The sequence below is a fragment of the Eptatretus burgeri genome, chromosome 13 (assembly GCF_056783735.1).
Source record: "Eptatretus burgeri isolate ZD-2024b chromosome 13, Ebu_testis_v1, whole genome shotgun sequence".
Lineage (NCBI taxonomy): Eukaryota > Metazoa > Chordata > Myxini > Myxiniformes > Myxinidae > Eptatretus > Eptatretus burgeri.
The window spans coordinates 70,774,685-70,797,773 of record NC_140973.1 but is presented as its reverse complement, the minus strand read 5'-3'; the positions used below and the strand labels follow the sequence as shown (position 1 = coordinate 70,797,773).

General features: G+C 41.7%; 1 protein-coding gene across 2 annotated transcripts in view; it reads right to left on the bottom strand.

Annotated features, from left to right (window-relative positions):
• Positions 1-5,633: 5,633 nt before the first annotated feature.
• Positions 5,634-23,089, bottom strand: part of LOC147014740 (mRNA-decapping enzyme 1B-like) — a 46,837-nt gene continuing 29,381 nt past the window's right edge. Inside the window, exons 9-10 of one of the 2 annotated variants that reach the window (XM_085852918.1) lie at positions 22,593-22,832; positions 6,175-20,548 (exon numbers count right to left, since the gene is read on the bottom strand). In XM_085852918.1, coding sequence (XP_085709044.1) covers positions 20,468-20,548; positions 22,593-22,832 — 321 coding nt within the window. In that variant the 3' untranslated portion in view covers positions 6,175-20,467. Of the gene's footprint in view, positions 20,549-22,592; positions 22,833-23,089 lie in introns of both variants that reach the window. The other variant, XM_085852919.1, reaches the window with a different exon arrangement.

Sequence of the window (23,089 nt, the reverse complement as noted above, 5' to 3'; positions counted from 1 at the left end):
ATTGAACTCGCTTTCATCGAGTTGGCGACGGATGGTGTGAGTTGAAGCTGTCGTACCTTGTCTTAAGGTGAGTTTGAATCTGTTTGGCAGTTTGATCAAAGTGCTTTCTCCATCATTCAATCAATCCTTCGCTGCAATATTCAATCAGTTTTCTCTTACGGCCACGTCCAGGGAGGTTGGCTGCAGTGCCATGGGCCTCAAACTTCTTGATAATATTGCGTACGGTGGACACAGGAACATCAAGATCTCTGGAGATGGACTTGTGGCCTTGAGATTGTTCATGCTTGGCTACAATCTTGTGTCTGACCTCCTCAGACAATCCTCTGGTTTTCTTTCTTTTCTCCATGCTCATTGCAGTCCACACAGTGACACAAAACAGCAGAATGACTTCTTTTCTCCATTCAAACTGGTTGAATGAGTGATTTTTATATTGCAGGCATTCACCACAGGTGAGTTCAATTCCAAAGTAAAGGAGAATCACCTGCTTGAAATCTAATTATTTCAAACAACTTCTAAAAGGTGCGTATAATATTGTCTGGGCCATTTTATGATTTCTACATGGAATAAGCAAAGATTTACATTGTAATTTTTTCAACTTTTTTGTTTTGTTCCACTGCAAACCAAAGAAATGCATTTGTGGATATCAAAATATTTTTTTTCATTTCAACAATCTTCTGGAAGAAATGTAATATTTGAAAAACGTACAAGGATGCCAGTATTTTTAGCCACGACAGTACCTGGCATGTTGCTGATGCAGTTTGAATCTTCTTCAAAAAGCTGCTTAATAGTAAGTTTATTTGATCAGATGCCATCAAACAAATAAAAGGTCATGGGCCAAAGTCGATTTTCTTGTCTAATTTTTGAAATTCTTCGTCTCCATCTGGAAAGTAACTACAAGTGTGCTAGATATGTTAGATACGTGTTTATAAAACATTTCTGAAATGTTCCCAAGTGTGAAAATTGAGCATCACATACTCACAGCTCGAAACAAATAAAACGTAAAACTTGCTTGTTCAGGTCTTCCTTTTCCCTAGCAACGGTGACAAAGAAACCGTTTTTATATACAGGACCTTTTCTTCGATCACATGGTCAAGCCACATCAATGTATGTGAATTCAGTGTAATTATAGATTTTGAAAATCTGTTACTATGGAAATATTTTCCCGAGCAACCATTAATTCATACACATGTAGCATAACAACCCTCAAAATCATGATTGAAAATCTGACGTAAATAAATGTCTTTCAATACTGAGAAATCACTCTCACTCTCACACTCTGTCTCGCTCCGAAAGAACCATTCTGCAAACCCTCCTATCTACTTTCTCAACAACCATCTTAAAGAGGTTGAGTCACTCAAATTCCTGGGTCTTGCCATCAGCCATGACCTCTTTTGAGCAAACCACATTTCAAAGTTGACCTTCAAAACCAAATGCCGGCTGGGCATCCTCCATCGTACAAAAGTCCTTCTTTGGGTCACCTGAACTCCTATCCAGAGCTTGAAGGAGTACTGCTCTCCCCTCTGGGCTGGCTCCCCTGCCTCACATTGTGGTGGAAATTTACACAAGAGAGAAAACCCTTTATCATTAAACAGATCGTTTATTATTTAAAAAAAAAAACACATATATGCGGAGAGAAAAGCTTGTCTCAAGAGTACAAACAGATCTCTGCCTGAGCCAGAATACATAGATGGTTTTTTTTATATGGTTGGAAGATAAGGAGGGGTCAGAGCATCAAAGGGTACTGGTTCATCAATACAAGACTACAGGAAAGATTTGTTTACACACGAGGTCCTTCAAACAAACAAAAAAACCCAATTATGTGCATAATAAAACAAGATAGCTCAGTGAAAGAATTTGTCTTGCTTCAGGGCAATGATTCAGCACAGGACGTCGGTGGAGTATCTGTTTACACAGATAAAGTATTGTTTTGCAACACAATAAGAAGTTCGTAATCTCAGCAGTCCAATGAGACTCCTGCTTTATAATCTAAATAAGATAACAATGGGAAGGCAGAGATAATGAGCTTTGTGTTTGTCCAACTTTGAAATTGAATGTGAAAGCAGAGTTAATGAGACTCTGCAATAACTTTGGTGCTTGACTCACTGGCACCAGGCGAAGCAGCTTAACTTGCAAAAATAAATGAAATAAAATAAAGAAAAGTCCTTCTTTGGCTCACCTGAACTCCTATCCACATTATATTGTGACAGTTAACTAATACAAAATAACCATCAGCATTAGCCTGGTGTTGGCTTAGTGGTTAGGGTGATGGTTTGGGATCCTTGGGTCCTGAGTTCAAGCCCTGTTGGCCACTGAATTAATATACACCAGGAGGTTGACTCAGCCTATCATCCTTCCGAGGTCGGCAAAATGAGTACCAGTGTAGTGGTGAAGGGGACACTGCATCAGCGGCATAGCCACGTCCCAACCAATGATGAAACCAGCAGCCACAGGCTGCACTTGATAGAGAGAGACCATCAGTATGCAATGATCCAAATCAAATATATTTTAAAGTATCAGAGCAGCAAACATGACAGAGGGGTACATATTTCATTTTAACTTAGCATGGACTCAGAACAAGATCTTCCACCAGGCCCAAATGTGCTTGGGCCAGTATGGGGATTATATATTCGTTATGATTATTGCCATATGGTTTGAAAGTCATCTGGTTTGAAGTGTTTGCTTTGAATATCAGGAGAGGACTTTCTCAGCAATGAGAAAGGCAAACGGTGTATTAGTGGACTTTTACAAGATAGACGACCCGTGAACCGGTTGGGTTCCCATTGTGACAGCAGTTGATGAAAAAAAAAATTTATAGAATAAAAAAAAGAGCTCCAGCAAACTATACCATTGAGGTTGTTTGCATTGATAAAATACTCCCGAAGAGTACTTGATTGTTTAATAATTTTTTTCGTTGCCCGATTTGAACGAAACTTGATACTGCACACCAGAGGCGAATGGTGAGTCAGGCGACCCTAAAATTTTTGCGCTATCGTGTACCGTTTTGGCTGCATTTCGTGAACATGTATATATATATATATATAAATATATATATATAAATATATATATATAAATATATATATATAAATATATATATATAAATATATATATATAAATATATATATATAAATATATATATATAAATATATATATATAAATATATATATATATATATATATATATATATATATATACATATACATACATACATATACACATAAAGCCTGGTGTTGGCGCAGTGGTTTGGGTCGCGGCTTGGGATCCAAAAGGTCCTGAGTTCAAGCCCCATTGGGCCACTTAATTAATACACCAGGGGGTTGACTCAGCCTGTCATCCTTCCGAGGTCGGCGAAATGAGTACCAGTATACTGGGCCGGTGTATACCCCAGTTAAAATTGGTGTACCATATCCCTGTGTCGTAAGAGGCGACCAGGGTTGCGTCAGGAAGGGCATCCGGCGTAAAACATGTGCCAAATCACTATGCGGATCATACGGATGATCCGCTGTGGCGACCCCTAATGGGAGCAGCCGAAAGAAGAAGAAGATATCTATATATATACATACAAAATTAAAGATTTAGTAATATACGAGATGAACCGTGAATCCGTAGGGTTCTCGTTGTGACAGCGGTTGATGAAAAAAATCATTAAAAAAAAAAAACGAAAAAAGGGATAGCTCCAGCGAACTATACCGCTGAGGTTGTTTGCATTGATCAAATACTCCCGAAGAGTCCTTCACTGAATTGGGAATTGATTTTTTAATAATTTTTTTAGTTGCCTGATTTGAATGAAACTATACTGCACACAGCAGGGCAGTTAAATGAAACTGTTTATAAGGTGGCCTTATAAGAGAAGAGATGAGTAAGGTGACCCTAAATTTTTTGCGCTATCGTGTTTCATTTCGGCAGTATTTCGGGAACATCCATACATATATATATATATATATATATATATATATATATATATATATATATATATATATATATATATATATATATATATATATACATACATACATATTTACAAGATGAGGGTTTTCGTAACATACTAGACGACCCGTGAACCCGTTGGGTTCCCGTTGTGACAGCAGTTGATGAAAAAAAAATCATTTCAAGAAAAAAAAAAAATCATTTCAAGAAAAAAAAAAAAAAAAAAAAAAAAAAGATAGCTCCAGCGAACTATACCGCTGAGGTTGTTTGCATTGATCAAATTCTCCCGAAGAATACTTCACTGAATTGGGAATTCATAGATAGATGTTAGTTATATGAAATTAACAAGACCATAATATATTTGAACAGTCTACTCGCTCGTGGCCTGTCATGGTGAGCTCTGAGCAAACAAAAAATACTCATTACCATGAGTGACCCTGATTTGCAAAAGCATTGAGCTCTGGTTGTCATTGTAATAGACCTGATAGCCCATTTCAATCTTTATCTCAATTCTATCTCAGTGCATGCAAACCATTCCTTACAGAGTGATTTTAGCCAATACTTTACAACAGATTTCATACTTCCGCATTCTTTAAAAGCATTTTAAAGCAAATAAAGAGAAATGAGTACATAATTTGTGGACAAAGAATACGTATCTCAATATGAAAAATATTTGTTTCAGCATGATCAATATTAGTGCAGTAGATAGTAGAAAAATCATGCAAATTATGATACAAGCATAAAATTTGTTATTTCTGTTCTACAGGGCTTTCTGATCAAATCTGCCTGATTGGCTATTTGAAAATCCAAATTTTGAAAAAAAAAAAAAAAAAAAAACTTCCAAAGAATTTGAAGCCACAGCTGGCTGAAATTCTTGAAGCGCAAGTGAACATCTCAGACAGAGAACCAAGGGGAGATGCAGTCACCATTGATGGCTCAGCACTTATCAATGCCCTACCTCCACACACTTCAAAGATATTTGATGACAATGCTAAAGAAGACATCATCCCAAAGGTGGAATCCTATGGTGCCAGGTACGAGAGGGTGGACGTAGTGTTTGATGTGTACAAGAAGTCAAGTCTGAAGTCCGAGGCAAGGTCAAAAAGGGGGCAAGGAATCAGTAGAATAGTGACAGGAACCAGTAAGACCCCAAGTAACTGGAGAAGCTTTCTTCGAGATGACAGCAACAAGACAGCTGTTTCACTTCCTTGCGGAAAAGATGTGTGAAGCACAGACGACAAGCACAGTCATTGTCACAAAAGGAGAAGATGCCATTAGCAACACAAGGAAGTCACTGGATGCTGTGTCTCCATGTTGTCATGAAGAAGCTGACACTCGAATATTTGTACATGCCAGGGATGCAACGACGGATGGTAGCAAGTCCATTATCATTAAGGCTAATGACACGGACGTACTAGTCATAGCAATATCTGTACTGCCATCCTTACAGGAACTAGGTCTTGAGAACATGTGGATTACCTTTGGCCAAGGAGCCAAGGCACGATGGATTCCAGTCCATGAGGTAGTTTCTGCAATAGGGCCTGAGAAAGCTAGCGGGATCCCATAATTCCATGCGTACACTGGATGTGACGTCGTGTCTGCCTTCCGTGGTAGAGGGAAGAAAACTGCATGGCAGACTTGGAACGTCTTTGATGATGTTTCTGAAACATTCACCAATCTCAGCCAGCATCCAACATTGATTCGTGATCTTGACTTTGTTGAAGTATTTTTTTTTTTTTTTTCAAAATTTGGATTTTCAAATGGCCAATCAGGCAGATTTGATTAGAATCCCCTGGAGAACAAATGTGCCAAATTTGATCATTTGATCAACATCATTCCTTTGATGTTCCATTCCATCATTCCATTCCAACAAATTTGATCAACATCATTCCTCTCAAAAATTGCTGTTATCTGCCCCACTACAACCGATGGCACCATGAACAAATTCCAAATTCCTGCCCTAACCAGCAAAGGGCATTGCATCAGCGGCACAGCCATGCCCTCAGCCAATGTTGCTACCCCACAGCCTTGTGCTGTATACAAATGAAGAAGGGGTTCCAATGAATTCAAACACTTAGCCAGGGTTTCCAATGGGAATAAGAACACTCATTTGGATAGTTTTTCCCAGAAAAAGGGTTTTACATTTCATCGACACCCTTGTTTTGACACTAAATCAGAAAAACGAGCTCCACCGAACAGCATGTAAACAAGGTTGGATAAATTTTAAAAAAACCAAGATGGAAAAACATGTACAAACCAGGTGGTTTAATGCAGTGCAGTAAAAGTACAATGCTATACATTTCACATTATAATCAAAATTGCACTGGCACGTCGATGCACTGCCAAAGCCTTCAGCCATAAGTAATATTAAAACCCAATAATCCAAATTAACCAACAATAAAAACCGTGGCGTTTTACACGAACATATTACCGTTCAACTCAGTTCAATACATCTTAAGTCACGTCGGCACGTGTCATGACGTGTGTGTGTGTGTGTGTGTGTGTGTGTGTGTGTGTGTGTGTGTGTGTGTGTGTGTGTGTGTGTGTGTGTGTGTGTGTGTGTGTGTGTGTGTGTGTGTGTGTGTGTATATATATATATATATATATATATATATATATATATATATATATATATATATATATATATATATATATATATATATATATATATATATATATATATATATATATATGTCATCCTGTGAATAGAATCACCTGCAATTGCATTCCGATACTCTTGAGCACAAATGAAAACACCACCGACATAACGTTGTTAAAAGAAAATATCCCCAAACTGATAAATTTTCCAATTTCCTTAAAATATCAAATGCTGCACTCTGTACCTGATGATGGCCTGAAACTTTAACAAACTAAACTCAAAACTTGTAACAGCTCAAAAAATTATGATAACCACGACTACAAAGTCGACACATGCATTTGACATCGCTTGTGGTCAAAATCCATCAATGCACAAACTGCATGAGAAAATAACTGAGATTTAGAAAATAAAACGATCCACAATATATTTTGCATGGGATTTTTGGGATGATATTCCCATCTCGCAGTTTCATCTGACTTGAGAATTAAGAGAGGAGGAAGTTTTCATTCTCAAATGCATGGCTTATTGGTGCAATAAAAACAAAATTACAGGATAACATATTGCTTGCTAAATAACGTATTCAAAACAATAGGAAGCTTAAACTTGTACAATTTACCAACAACTGTATGTTACTTAAACTCTCACCCTCCCTCAAATTCTTCCCCAGCCCCTTGTCTGTCTTCCCTTGGTCATTCCTTCCCCTCTATCCTCCACAAGGCTATAATTCACACCCCCCCCCAACCTCTGTCCCTCATCATTCGGTCAAGCATTAGATGGTTGAAACCATATTTCAACTCAAAATCTCCTGACATTATCTGTGTTGGCTCTGCCACCCCTCTCCCCCCCTCACCCTCCCCCCCAATCAACCCCAACTTTGATAACTCCATATAACACTCGTTCTCCAAATATAGATTCTCTGCTATCCTTCCACCTCAAGTTTCTCTTAATGTATCCATGCAGGCTTTAATTGCCACGAATAACTACGGTAGTTGACTGGGAGTAGATACTCAAACCTCAGTAAATTGTGTTGTAGCCAATGCCATTTTCAAAACAGCTGTCCTGACTCAATCTGGCTCTTTACCAACTCATCTCTCCAAATAGCTCTCATTCGTTATATTTCATAATGTTAAGCTTCCCTCCTCGAATGTCCTGCTCTTCCTCTTGGCTCTTCTATTTTCATCTCATTTAGAGCCTTCAGAGAAGGTGTTTGTCTCCTTGACGTCTGATCGCTTCAGGCATCATCTCTTCTCAAATTCTCTGTTGGGGTGTGCCATCAACGATGACGGATCTCGCCTCTCGTTGGTATGTTTGTATCTCTTAGCTTGGAAGTCCAATGTGGGAGGAACATTGGTGACCACATATTTTTCAAGTGAAGCAGTCTCCTTGTGGGAGAAAGCCTGATTTTTCTTTTTGATCGTTTTCACTTCTCAATTATGATTCTTCACTTTTCAAATGAGTTTTGACAATCTTTTACAAATGTTTCGCCAAAATGTTCTTTTTATAACATCTTGCTCCCAGGTGGTGGTAGAAATGTTGCAAGCTCGAAAGGTGGCTTTGAGAACGTCTTTGTACCACTTCCTTTACCCTCTATATGAACGCTGTGTCTCCTTTATTTGGCTTTTTTTTAAATAAAAGTACTTCTATTCAGGTATTCTGCTGTCATTCATGTGCACAAGATAAACTGACCAGCAGAGTCATGCTTGCATTACATCAAACTCTGTTGCAGTAATCATACAAGGACTTTGGTTTTAGCGGTCTTATCACGCCATGCGATTCCAGCAATCTTTCTCAGACAAAACAGATGGAATTCCTCCAACTGCCTTGTGTGAAGGTGGTAGGGTGTCCAAGATTTGCAACCATAGAGAAGTGTTGAGAGCACCAATGTACGATAAACGTTCATCTTAGTGCTCAACCAAACACCGTGCACATTCCAAAGATTACGAGTTAGTCTTCCAAAAGAAGTGCTCACTTTTCTAACCGAGAAGTCACCTCATCATCGAAAAGAGAATTTTGACGAAGTATATCTCCCAAGTCACAATTTGTTCACAGCCTCGAGTGGTATACCACCAATGGTGATGAGAGGTGCTATGTAGGCACTGCCCGGTTTAGGTTGAAGCACAATTTCTAACTTAATCAGACTGGTGGTCAGCCAATACCGTGAATGTGCACGTGAAAAGCAGGTAGTGATTGTTTATATACCTTTCTAGTGTGTGAGCAAAGACAGTGGTCAGCATAAAGGAGGTCACGTATTAGTATTTCCTCCTCTTTTGTTTTAGCTCTTAGTCGATGGCGATAGAAGATATCATCTGTGCGAAACTGAATCTGCATTACTATTTGGCATTCTGTAAAACATGTAGTAGTATTTCCCAAAAACATGATACCAAAATGTAAGGGTGCTAAAACGCATCCTTCCTTGGAGCGATTTGCAACAGGAAAAGGGTCGGACATGGAACCATTGTCAGCACTACCAACCATTCCTTCATGGAAATATCGGATAATATTAACTAACTGGGGCAGCCAACTCTTATGCAGGAGTTTCCAAAATTCTCTACGAACAGTTGAAGGCCTTGGTGAGATCATAAAGACGATGAGATCGCGATGCTGTTCACCTCATTTATCTTTGAGTTGACAGACATCGACAATCATATCACCTGTACCATGCTCACTACAAAATTGACACTGACTTTCTGGTGTAGGGTGAGAAATGCAGTTAGTAAGCTGGTCAAGTTTTATCCAGGCAAAGATCTTTCCAGCAATTGCAAGCAATAAGATTCCGTGGTGATTGTCACAACATGAACAGTCTCCCTTTCGTTTGGAGGTGTGGATGACTTTTGCATCATTGAACTCCACGGGCACAACTTCTAGTTTACAAATCCATTTGGAAAGCCCGTAAATTGTTGAACAAGGTTAATGCCATCAGGTTGGAAAATTTCAAGGAGAATGCCATCCGAACAAGCAGCCTTGCCACTTGACATTTTTCTGATAGTTACCTCCACCACCTAAGGTGGATGGAGGTTATGTTTTCTCCCGGATCTGTCTGTTTGTCTATGAACAGGATATCTCAAAAAGTTATGGACGGATTTAGACAAAACTTGGTGGACACGTTGGATGCACAATGTGACAAGGAAGAATCAATTTGATTTGCGAAAGATCCAATTTTTTTTTTTAATTTTGTGAATCTGAATTTTTTTATATTCCAAGCGATTCTTCAGTGTTGAGAGACAAGGTCAAAAACAATATGTAGCAGAATATCTCAAAAGATTGTGGACGAGTTATGATAAAACTTGGTGGGTTAATTGGGTAGATGACAAGAACAAGCCCATTAGATTTTGGTATATATTCAGATCCAGATCAGGCCGATCAGTGGGATACAAAATGTTAACTGCTCAGTCCGGTGGAAGTATGCACTTGACTGAGTGCCATTCTTGTTGTGTTTGTTTCTCTGATGGTGGGAGCACCAGAGACATCATGAATAATTGGTGGTTGGAGGAGTGCATTTATTGCATCATCTGAAATGGTAGAAGGATAGTTTTAGATGTCCCTAAAGTGTTCTGCCCATCTTTGTAGAAGTAAGTTGAGATCAATGAGGAGAGCTTTTCCTTCGGCACTACAAAGTAGAACAATATCCCTGCTCTGAGGTGAATAGACCACTTTTAGACAATCATAAAACCACTTTCTATTTTATGTATCAGCAGCTTCTTGAATGTCTGCTGCTCTTTCAGCCCACTATTTTTCATTCATCAAGCAGAGCTTGGCTTGCCATTTTTGCTTGTGCTGTTGGTAAGGGGCATGTTTGTATTGTTAATATTTTCAGTGATCCATGCAAGGTGAGCTGTATGCATTATCTCAAGTAGAAATTTATCCTCCATCATTGTCATCAAACCAGTCCTTGTGATTGGGTTCAACAAAACCAAGGAACTTCAGAAGCTCCACTATTTAATCTCATATTGCGCTTGACAAATTACAGCTCACAGATCTAAATAAAAGTTGGGCACAGTCTGTCATGTGGATTGCCCTAAATCCTTCAACAAATTTCTGTAGGTGACACTGATTCACAATGTCACATGCGAGGCTGTCTTTGAAATTCCATTTGTGGAGGTGGTGTGATGTTCTTGCATGGAGAGTACAGATCCTGTTGCGTGTGGACCACTGTTTCCAGGGAAGGTCAAAACCTGGAAGTTCTTCTGTCAGATCACTCACCGGTTCTTTGTAAGCAATGTTGTTGTCTGTCCAAAGATTGCATCACTTGTCATTTGTGTTCAACCCCACATCACCCAAAACATTGCCAGAGCCCCAGAAAGGTTTACCCAACTTGAATCGCATATTTGGTATATTCTGCAAGTCTTCATTAATTGGAAGATCTTGGTGAGCTTTGATGCAGTCAAAATCACTCAGCATCTTTGCCTTTGGCACACATCAGGGGGTGGGATGTCAGACAGGACTGGGAGCCACGACATGGGTGTCGATTTCAGTATACCACTGATTATATCCACATCAGTGTTTTCAGGACAGTGTCCAAATGTTTTGGGTGGCTGCTCTCTGCCCAAACAGGAGAACAGTATTCCACTGCAGAGTACACAAGAGCAAGGCGAGCAGCGTGAAGAGTTCATGAACTTGATCCCCAGCTGCTATTTTCCAGATGACATTTACTCTGATGTTGATTTTTTTTCTGTGACCCGTTTTAGGCATTCACGGAAAGTGAGGCTGCGATCAAGGGTGATTCCAAGGTACTTGGGAAACGGTTCATTCTTGACGGGTTTGCCACAAAAGAAAACCTGGAGTTTGCTTTGAGCCATTCGGTTTTGAGATAGAAAGCAGTAACTGGAGTCTTAGTTGGGTTTTGGTGGAGGCACCAGTAAATGAAGTATGCTCCATTACCTTTAAGTCTTGGGACAGGGAACTGCTGAGATCTTCAAGGTTGATTGCTTGGGGTAGCAAGGGCAAGATCATCTGCATAAGCAAACTTTTTGGGAGGTGTTACAAGGTATGTTGCTCACATATATGTTGAAGAGGATTGGAGTCAAGACAGACCCTTGGGGAAGACGATCATTCAGAGTCCTCATGGAGCTTGTTTGCTCTCCAAGTGAACCCCTACATCTTTGCTTGCTAAGCATAGAATAAAAGGACACGCATTATGGCTTGGTACTGGAAAAGTCTGGCAGCTTTCAGCAGACAATTTCGCCATACCGTATCGTATGTTAATGAAAGGTCAATTAGTGCAACACCCGTCTTGAGCACACATTGGTCACCAGCCTCAATATGGGTGGGAAGTTAAAGTACTTGATCAACACACTTGTTCCTTGGGAAGGTTGGGCTCCACCAGTGGAGAGAGCCTGGCCAGAAGGACACACTCAAACAACTTGTATATCATACATAGCAGAGATATGGGCCGATAGATAGATGAGTCAACAGCAGGCTGCGCTGGCTCAAGGATGGCAATGACTTAAGCCACTCTCCAAGTTGATGGTATGACTCCAGTTGCATGGATGTTAATAAAAAGATAAGCCAACCAATCACGTCCACGAATTCCCAAGTTCTTCAATATTTCAAGATTAAGTTAGGTTAGGTATGGGAGCATGCACCGGAACAGCGCATCACTGCGTCCGCATTCAAACAGTACCGCCAGGGTCCTCCATCTGGCCATCGCCCAGGCAGATGGCTGGCCCATCCCCATCTCCTTGAGATGCTGATCAACCTGCTGCAACCACAAGGCAAGCAGTTGTCCTGTTGGCCTTTTCCACTCATGAGGCTCCCTCGCTGAGAGAATCTGGTGAGCAGGATCAGCGTCAGGAAATCGAGCCACATTGCCACACAGCCGCAGCTGACGCTTATGGACTATGCAAGTAACAAATCTCATTTTGAGTCTCTCTCAGCAACCGCTCGTTGGACACAAAGTCCGACCGGCGAGAGCCAAGGATTCTCCAAAGAGACTTGGTACCGAAGGAGTTAAGTCTTCATCTCAGATCCTTTGTCAGAGTCAAAGTCTCACATCCGTAGAGCAAGACTGGAAGCACCAAGGACCTGAAAACTCAGACTTTGTTCTCCTGCATAGATACCGACAGCCCCACACCCCATGATCCAGTGAATCCATGACTCCCCAGGCCTGACCCAGACATCCATTGACCTCCAGCTAATAATTCAGGAGCTATGCCATAAATTCCTGCTTTGATGAAGGAAAGGCCAGTGTCAATGTCAGCACTTTTATCGGGGGGAAGAAAGCAGGTATGTAGGAGATAATGAAATGGACGTACAGAATTTCTTTCAGACTTTACGACGAGCCTCCTTCGTTCAGACAACTTTCGAGACGAGGAGCAGCGTCGGAGCAACAGCATTAGCCCATACTTTGGAAGGTTGATGTTGAGCAGGATGGTGAGGAAACTCAAAGATGGCTTAGTAGGTTCCATGCCTTTCGACTTGAGTGAAATCATGCGCCTCAACGATCTCCTGCCATCGTTGTCATCTGGCCATGTCCAGAGATTCCAAAAGCTCAGATGCAACATCTGGATCCTTAGAAGCTTCATACTGTTGGAGGAGTTGACAACCAACAAGGTGTGTAGCATTTGCAAAACAATGCTCCACTGGAGATCAAATCGTAAAACAGTGCTTCGTCTCTACATCACAATATTAAGGGGTTCAATGTTGGAGTCAAAGATGGAATGAAAATGTTTTCAGAGCTTTGTCTGTAGACAGGGAGATTTAAGCCTTTCAACATTCAGCTCCTGAACAGGCTTCATTTGTCTTCTTATAAATGTGCGGCTTAAAGTAGAACGTCATCTTACTTCAGACCAACTTGTGGTCAGAACTGCATTCGGTTGCCCTCCTGACAAGTACGTTTCACGGAATTCTAGTCCCATTGCCTAATGGTTATAAAGTCAATCAAATGCCAATGTTTGAAACAAGGGTGCCTGAAGGTGTTCTTGTATTTATCCGCTTGTTGGAAAGGTGTATTTGCAATCACAAGTTCATTTTCTGAAAAAGTTGAGAAGAAATGTTACATTTGAGTTGTCTTTACCTGTACCATGGTGACCAACGACCTTATTCCAGACTGTTTATAATCACATCCAACACGAGTGTTGAAATCTCCAAGTAGAATAAGTTTGTCATTGTGTGGTGTCGTTTGGATGGCAACTCCATGATATTCAAAAAAGACTCGTCTTCAAGCTCATCAGAATATGACATCGTGGGAGCATAAATGCTGACAACCAATATGTTGAACATCCGAACACTTAAACCACAGTTTCATGAGTCAGTCATTAATATGAGTTGGAAGCATTCCCAGAAACTAACAAACCTAATCGTTAGTGCAAAGCCAACACTGGTTTGGCAATTCTCATCTTCTCTTTTGCCAGTCCTGTAAAATGTATAGCAGGCACCTTTCTCCTCAAAATGAGGGGCTCCAGGGAGTCGGGTTTTACCGAGATATGCAATGTCGATATTATAACATGATAGCTCATGCTCTATAATTGCCGTGCGATGTTCAATATTGAAGTTATTCATTATCTTGCAACGTATAAAGTTGGAGGTAGCAAAATAGTGTCGTTTTCCTACAATGATGTCAACCACGGTTTGTGGACAAGTCAGGTGGAGCAAACTTTGTTCAGCGAATCTTTTTTGTCCCCTTCTCAAATTGGAGAGCAGTGCTGTCCCCGAAAAGGGCTGCCTTTTGTCACTCAAGCAGGACACAAACATCACTGTTGCTCCCGATCAGTGGTAGAATGACTACAACACTTGAGTGGTAGAGTCGTGACTGAAGACTTCCAGCAGCATCCGTCGCCACAGGACTTCAGTGAAGTTGAACTTGCCAGATCATCAGTTCAGCTTCCTCCAAATTATTCTATCATGGGAATGTCACTGCATGCATTAAATCTCAAATTAAAGACCAGGGCCATCTCTGGACATGTCTTGTGCTTCCTTACTACCAAGATGCTTGCGAATGGTATTCAGGATCTCCTCTTTGAATGGTTATCAAATTTTCTCTATGATCAGAAACAATGGGCTGCTCTTCATTGCATTCTGTTTTGAGATATTTGAGGATGTTTCCCACAAGTCTGCGTTTTAGGACTGAGCTTATTATTGGTCTACATCCACTTCCTTGGATCATTCTCCACACAATTTTGCAACTAACCCCATCCAGATCCAGTGCAGAATTTACACCACACTTTTGAAAGGCAGGCTGTTGCAGCATCCATTTCTACAGAATTGAAAAAAAAAGGAAAAAAAGAAGAGACTGTTGGTCAGCTTCCAATAACTTAACTTCAAATGCAGGAAAATGCCAGTGCCTCATTGCCCCTCTAAAAAAAAAAACGCCTTTCAAATCCCTCAGTCAAATTCTTGAGCCAAGCCCAGGAAGATTTTCAGTCCCTGGAGTTCCTTGGCCTGACATGTCAACCAATCTTGGGTAAAGCACATTGCCAAATGGCCTCTTCAGGCAGGCAAACACCTCACTATCCTCTGCAGAGTAAAGTCCATTCTGAACTGTTCAGAGCTCATTCAAATTTTAAAGGCCTTCTACAGAATGGAATATGGCTGTGGGGCAGTATTTGGGGTCTTCATGCAGTGTGGGACTTCATGCTAAACAGGGGCAGCTGCTATCCATCTTGAATATCATTTCGGTAGAAGGCAGAGTCCCAAGGTCTGTTTCTTGTCAAATTAAGATATATGTATTGGTAGGTTCTCTGTTTTACATTGCCTTGCACCGAGAATAGCTCATCCCACCATCACTTCCCTCGAGTCCTCCGCCAGACTGCCTGCGTTCTCATATTCCCACACCTGGTTTTCCTTCTGAATACTGAAAAACAAGTCTGAAAATTTCAAATACTATAATAGGTCAAAAGCAAAATATTAACACTGATTATAACTATCACATAAAATACAAACATCTCGTGAGGTTCTTTTTTTAAAGCTCAAGTGAGCAATCTGAAAAGCACACAAATAGTGCAAATTCTCTCCATCTAGTCAAATGACTGAACTCGTCTAACATATTGCCAAATGTTTTAAAAACTGAACTCTATTTAAACCTCTAAAATGGAGGAAGAGCATTTGAGAAACAAAAACAAAAGATTATAGGGTGGCCCACAAATAATTTTATTTTACTTGCAGGTTGGTATCAGAAATTATTTTCATGAGACATCGCATCGTGTACCAAGATAATCTTGAAGAAAAACCCATCGAATGCTTTTTTGGACATGGTGAACGGATAGTTGCATTGTCAAACACTCCCATGATCATCAAAGGGACAATCAATATGGCCAGGAATCTTGCAATGCACCAAGACACCCTTAAAGCACATTTGTGCAGTCATGATTGATGGTTCAATTCCTTTTACAGTGGGGAGTTGTCCTTCACTTTCTCACTTAAATTTTGGAGGATTGAATCATTGCTCTTAAGTTTAATTCAAGGCAAAACCCAAAACCTAAACATCCTGCTTGTGGCCCTGATTAAATCCACGCAATATTATTTTGGGACATTTGAGTTCAACTCTACAGAAGCCTGGTGTTGGATTAGTGGTTAGGGTGGCTGGCTTGGAATCTTGGAGTCCTGAGTTTGAATCATGTTGGCCACTGAATTAACACCAGGTGGGTTGACTCAGCCTGTCATCCTTCCGAGGTCGGCAAAATGAGTACCAGTGTACTGGCATAATGGTTGTATTGGCACCATTCCATGCCTGCGCACAACTGCAGAGCGGTAATCTTCATCCTGATGAAGCAGCACTTATATGGAAGGAAGGAAGGAAGGATGGAAAGGCCACAACACTCAAGGAGCAGAGGGTGGAAGCGGAGATTTATGCAAATTTAATTAAGAGATGTGTCACGGAACAACGGATAATTATATCATTCCTTTGGATGAAGAGCATTGGCAAACTGGCGGTCTTGCACAAGGAGCATGTTATTCAAAAAGCACCAACAGCGGAGTTAATGGGGGAGACTTGGACAATGGGAGCACAGGAAAAGATGCACGGGGTGGACAAGATGGATACAGAAGGAAACTCCCAGGAGGGGGGAAAAAAACTGGAAACCTGGAGGGAGGGGAGCATGGGGTTGGGTGGAGGAAAGGGGGGGCAAGACGGGGGAGGGCGTTAACATGGCGAGAAAATATTTTGGTTTTGGATTGGAGACGATCTGAAATGGTGGTAAACGGCTGTCTTGAAGAGGAAAGGATGATATTGAAGAGGATGTGCAAGTTGATTCAAGAAGTGGGGGAAAAATAAAAAGGTACGAATGAGTGAAGGTGTGCAGTGATCCTGCGATTTAGGTAATTTACCGTGTGAGCACTGCAGAAACCTGGGGGGTGGCGGGAGGAGATAAAGCAAGGAAAGAGCAGAAGGTGCAAGATGAAAATGGAGGCAACATAAGACAGAGACCACCCACCTGTTTGAGATGGGAAAGTGATACGCCCACAGACTCAGCTTCAGCATGGGAGATTCCAATGATCTTTAAGGCCTTGGTTTCCAAAGCATCAAGCTGAGCAAGGTATGGGGCAGGAAGCCAACCCAGAGGGGGGAGCAAGTAATTTACAAGGAAATTATGTGCAGGAGGAGGCCATTTCGGCCCATCATGCCTGCGCCACACCAATACCAGATTTAATAAATCTGTCAATACCCCTTCCCTTCGTGTGCAACCTTTTAGCTGCTACACTGGTACTCATTTCGCCAACCTCAGAAGGATGACAGACTGTCAACCCCATTGGTGTTAATTCAGCAGCCATTGGGATTTGAACTCAGGACCCGAGGATCCAAAGCCTGCCACCCGAACCATTAAGCCAACACTAGGCATAAAGGGGAGAGCAGTACTCCATCAAGCTGCAGATGAGAATTCAGGTGTGCCAAGGAAATATTTTGGATGATGGAGGATGCCCAGTCAATGATTGGATTTGGAAGAAAACTTTGAAATGAGGTTTGCCCAAGAAAGATCATGGCCGATAGTGAGATGCAGGTGTTATAATCACTGTACTTCCCCTAGAGGATTGTTAAGAAAAGTAGATGGGAGGATTTGCCAGACAGTCCGTTTGGAGAGAGATAGTGAGAGTGTGAGATTTGTCAGGATTGAAAGACATATTCCAAGTGTTTGACCAGCTTGTGATTTTGTCAAGGTCTGAAGAGAAGGAAGAGGCTGCAGCCTGTCTGTCTAAAGGGTCATCAGAAAATAGAGGGGATTTTCCAGAGAGCGAATTTATGAAGATTAGGAAAAGGACTGGGCCCGGAATATGGCCTTGGGGCACTCCAGCCTTGACAGGGAGAGGAGGTGAAAGGATTCCGTTGAGAGCCACACGTTGGCTATGAGTAGAGGAAGTCAGTAAGCCATGTGTGGGGTTGGCCTTGGATTCCATCGACAGATGGCTTGGAGAGCAACGCAGGATGCCAGACTATTGAAAGCTCGAGACGTCTGGAGAGACGGCCATGATTTCACCTTTGACATCGAGGGCCTCCATCCATTGTTGGGTGAGTAAAAGCAGCAATTCAAAGGTAAAGTGATCTGATCTGAATCCAAATTCCAAATTGGTGATCTAAGATGAGGTTGTTGGAGAAAAGGAAGAACTTCATATCATCTGCGATGATGGATTCCATGACCTTGCTGATTGTACGTAAACTGAGAGGTCTGAATTAAAGGATCAGTTTTTGCACCTTTCAAGCAGAAAATACTTCACATGATATTTCAAAAAGTTATGAATAGCTTTTTTTGTTGTTTTTTTGACACAGTCAAAGCTTGTGGAAGAGTTAATAGTAGTACACTGAACAGATCAGGATGCAACAACAGAGAGAAATGGGGGGGAGGGGGAGGGAAACACCAACAGCAGAGCCAAAGGCCAATACAGAGGGAGGCAGACAAATGATGGGTGTGGGGAGGAATGTGGGATAGGAGAGGATGCATGGGGTGGACAAGATGGACACAGAAGAGAACTCAGGAGGGAAAACTGGAAATTTGGAAGGAGGGATTGGGGTCAGGGTTAACGAGGGTAGAAAAGATCATGGTGTTGGATTGGGAATGGCATGACATGGTGGTGAACAGCTGTCTTGAAGAAATGGTGTGAAGAATGAGATTGAAGAGGATGTGGAAATTGGTTCCACAGGCAGGAAAAAAGAGGAACAAATGAGTGGAGATTAATGGTGATCTGGGATTTCGGTAGTTTAATCAGAATGGGATCGATGGTGGACCATGTAAGCCCTGCAGAAACCTGGTGTGGGGAGGGGGCGGGGACAAAGCACGGAAAGAGCAGAGTATGCAAGACCAGAAAGGAGTCGGTAGAAGACAGAGAGGCCACCGACCTGTCTGCGATGGTAAAGTGATCGCCCCATTGACTCAGATTCATCATGGTAGATTCCAATAATCTTAAAGGCCTTCGTTTCCTGGCGTCAAGCTGAGCAAGGTGTGAGGCAAGGGAGCCAGCCCAAAGGGGACAGCAGTACTCCATCAAGCTGAGAATTAATCCTTGTAGGTGGATTGGAGTTCAGGTGTGCCAAAGAAGGACTTTGTACGACAGAGGATGCCCAGTCGGCAGCTGGCTTTTGAGGTCAACTTTGAAATGTGCTTTCCTCAAGAAAGATCATGGCTGAGTGCGAGACCCAGGAGTTTGAATGACTGAACTTCCACAAAAGGATTGTTAAAAAAGGAGATGGGAGAGTTTGGCAGATGGTCCCTTTCAGAGAGTGTGTGATGTGTCAGGATTGAAAGGATTGCGACAAAACTGGGTGGATGAATTGGGTCAGTGACAAAAACAAGCCGATTCGATTTTGGTTAAGGTCCGGATGCAGATCCCAGTATATGAGTGGGATACAAAACAAACTGTTCAGACTGGCGGAGGTTTGCGCTCTTCAGAGTGCTGTTCTCGTTGATTCATCGTTGCTTCGTAGACCAAACTTTCAATCGCAATTGTAAATATCATGATTTTGTAGGCCACCCGACGTGCATTTCCTAAAGGTTGTGTTGCAACATCTATCTGCAGTGCCTTGAAATGATAAAGTGAAATTAAACCAGCCAGCTTTAACTCAACAAACGAGCTTGATTATTACCTGCTACTTTATACAGTTATACTGCAATGACTGAGTGCTTCAATTGGCATTCTAAAATTTCATGTTGTAAAATTTCATACACTGCACAGACGAGATGATAAAAAAAAATTATACAAACTTTCTTATTTAACATAAAAGATACAACATCTCAGAGTGACCTTCAGGACAATCATGAGGTAGAGATCAAGTATTGATATCTATACAAACACGCAGCAAGCCGATTAGTCAGTGCAGCAGACAAAGCCAGTTTTGCGTGGAGATGGGAAAAGTGAGACATGCAGACAGCTGATAAAGATGAGCAGCACAGCTGCAAAACGGTCATCCAAGCCAGCATGGGTCATCTTTCAATTTTAAATGCGATGTCATCTGTGAAAATTTGGTAGAGCTTGCAAACAGATGTTAAGACATTGCAGGCAATGTAGTGCCTCTCATAGAAACGTAACTTAAAAAAAAAAAAAACTAAAAAAAACATGACATTCTTGCTTGTACAGAGACGGAACAAATTCTCAATGTCAACTCACTCACTGCACAGGAAGTGAATGCAAGGAATGCCAGCCATTATGGGTCTCCCTCACTCGACTGCTGCATAAGGAAAACAAAGAGCTGATGAAAGACTCAATGTAAATGTACATGATGTATACACGTTGGTAAAGAGTGCAAGCTAGGATTTTACCTTTGTGCGTGTAACTCAAATACACAAAACATCCATTTGAAGTTGTTTTTCAATGGACAATTTTGCATGTGCAGTTACAAAGATTGTGAAAAAGGTTAGAGGTCAGAGTTGTAAGAAAGTACTGCACATACTGTATCAAACTTGATAAAACCTGAAATCCACTGGCCTGCTTTCCTCAAGGGTTTTAGAAACATACCAACTTTGTTCTTTCCACTTTCTCAAAGCTAAAACAAATACAGTACAATAATCTCAATCGTGGACACCATCACAGCTGCAGTCCTCCAGCAGAACGCACAAACACCTGCAAGTACGCACCATAGATTTTGCTCAAAAAGTCTTCGTCAGTCTGCAAGACAAAAGGGTCATGCAAACAAGGCTTTCCAATATCGTGTAATCAGCATAAACATAGCATTTGCTGGGCAAGTCTGGCGTTCCCAATTGAACACAACATAAGTGTTGATTTGTCCACTCTCTGATGTGATACATCGCGATGTGTGTTCATATCCTGATGTTTCGCAGCAATTATAATACTCTCTATCGAGTGCAGCCTGTGGCTGCAAGTTGCATCATTGGTTGGGATGCGGCTATGCCGCTGATGCAGTGTCCCCTTTCCCAGTGCACTGGTACTCATTTTGCCGACCTCGGAAGGATGACAGGCTGAGTCAACCTCCTGGTGTATTAATTCAGCGGCCAAAAGGGGCTTGAACTCAGGACCCTTGGATCCCAAGCCACCACCCTAACCACTAAGCCAACACCAGGCTTAATTATAATACTGCATTGATAAGTGTGGTTTATCTCGCACGTTAAATCAACGATGGAATCTTGTGTAATAAGTGCATATTTGAATTGGATGGGGACTTAAAATGACACCTGGAAGCAGGTGTACAATCTGTCATATGCCACAAATGTTCGGTAATGCTCCCCAATTGCATGGAACCCTCCACTTCCACCTTCCCCTGGTAATTCCATCGATTGGAAATTCTCCCTTGCGGATACAGTAATCCCCCGCTATATCGCGGTTCACCTATCGTGCCCCCGGTTCATCGCGGGTTTTCCCTTGGAACCTAACCAATTTTTTTCTGCGGATTCCCGCGGTAATAATATATAAAATATAAATTATTTAAGCAATAAATTATAACGTGTGATGCTCGACCAGTTACACAACGCACGAGACAAAGTTTCGCTTGTGAACTTCGAATATTTTCTACGTTTTTTTTCTCCAAGCCCTACGATGCCACCCAAACGCCCTGCACTTTCTAAGGCTTCAGGCAAGGAACCGAAGCGCCAGAGGAAGGTCCTGACGCTCGATATATGCTTCGGGAAGGAGAAAGGTTTGCCGCGGTTGGATGAGCACAGCCAAACCGACCAGACCAGACAAGTCGATCTCCGGCACCTCAAACCCGATCATTGCCAAGTAGACCAGACCAGACGAGTCGATTTTTTTGGGAGGCATCCATTCATCGTGGATTTTCACTTCTCGCAGGGGGAGGGGGGGTTTGGAACGTACCCCCCACAATAAACGGGGGATGACTGTACACAAGCACTGGCTTTGGGAGAGAGAAGCAAGCCCAGTTCAGCAAAAAGAAAGGACGATATAGAGATGGAGGAGATGGATGTGTGTGTGTGTGTGTGTGTGTGTGTGTGTGTGTGTGTGTGTGTGTGTGTGTGTGTGTGTGTGTGTGTGTGTGTGTGTGTGTGTGTGTGTGTGTGTGTGTGTGTGTGTGTGTGTGTGTGTGTGTGTGTGTGTGTGTGTGTGCGCGCGCGCGCACGCACACTCCCATACCAAATCTATTAATCTGCCACCTTGTCGTTTAGATCTCCCATGAGTTTCTACTTGTATGAAGAAGAAAATAAAATAAAAACTAACAAACTGTCCCATGTTTAACAAGAGTGCAAGTGAGCACAATATACGCCCGAACAAGAAGGTATACACAGAATTGTGCTACTACATGGAAAACAGCATCCTGGTTGCCATGGCAACCACTTCAGATGACGAACTTATGTCGCGACACACCGTCTCCACAGTCTGCACCAATATACCAAATATGAAACGTGAAAGTTGAAAACTTTGGGAGTTAGAGTGCGGACAGGAACGGATGGACAGACAGACAGACGGACGGACGACCGGTGTATATATATATATATATATATATATATATATATATATATATATATATATATATATATATATATATATATATATATATATATATATATATATATATATATATTAATATTATATATCTGGCGTATAAAAAAGGATCGTTAAAGATAAATAAATTAAACTGTTTAAAGCAAAGCGACAATGGAAACCAAAGAAATGTATCGATGCAGATATGCTTCCTAAAAACTCTGCTTTGGAATGAGATGTATCTGTTGCTCAAGGTCACCTGCAACAGATGCAGAAGTGCATCTCGCAGCTGTGCACGTGTCAGCGCAGAGTCGGGTACATATGGGCTAGACCGTGGACCACCAGGGGCTGTGAGTATGTCCCCACCGATGTGCAACGCAGAACCTTGCATGCGTGTTCCAGAAAGCACAGGAACACGCTGTTGTGGAGTAGCCGGCTGCTGAAAAGTCTCTGGGGCAAGGAGCACCTCAGATGTCGACAGCCCAGCATGCGATATAAGCTGCACAAGCAGGAATGGGTGCAAGAGCAACAAGAAAAAGCATCAGAAAGGTGGTTGGGTTAGTAGAAGTTAATCAAGGTGAAAGGATTACAGCGAGAGATTGGGGGGAGGGTGAGAGGGGTGAAATTGTCTTGGACAGGTGCATTAAAAAAATCCTCTGCCTTCTTCCATCTCACATGTATTTTAAATGACCTTCCATGCTCATTTTACCTTTGCCATCTCTATTCAGTCTTCAAGTTGTGTCTTAAGGTACCTAA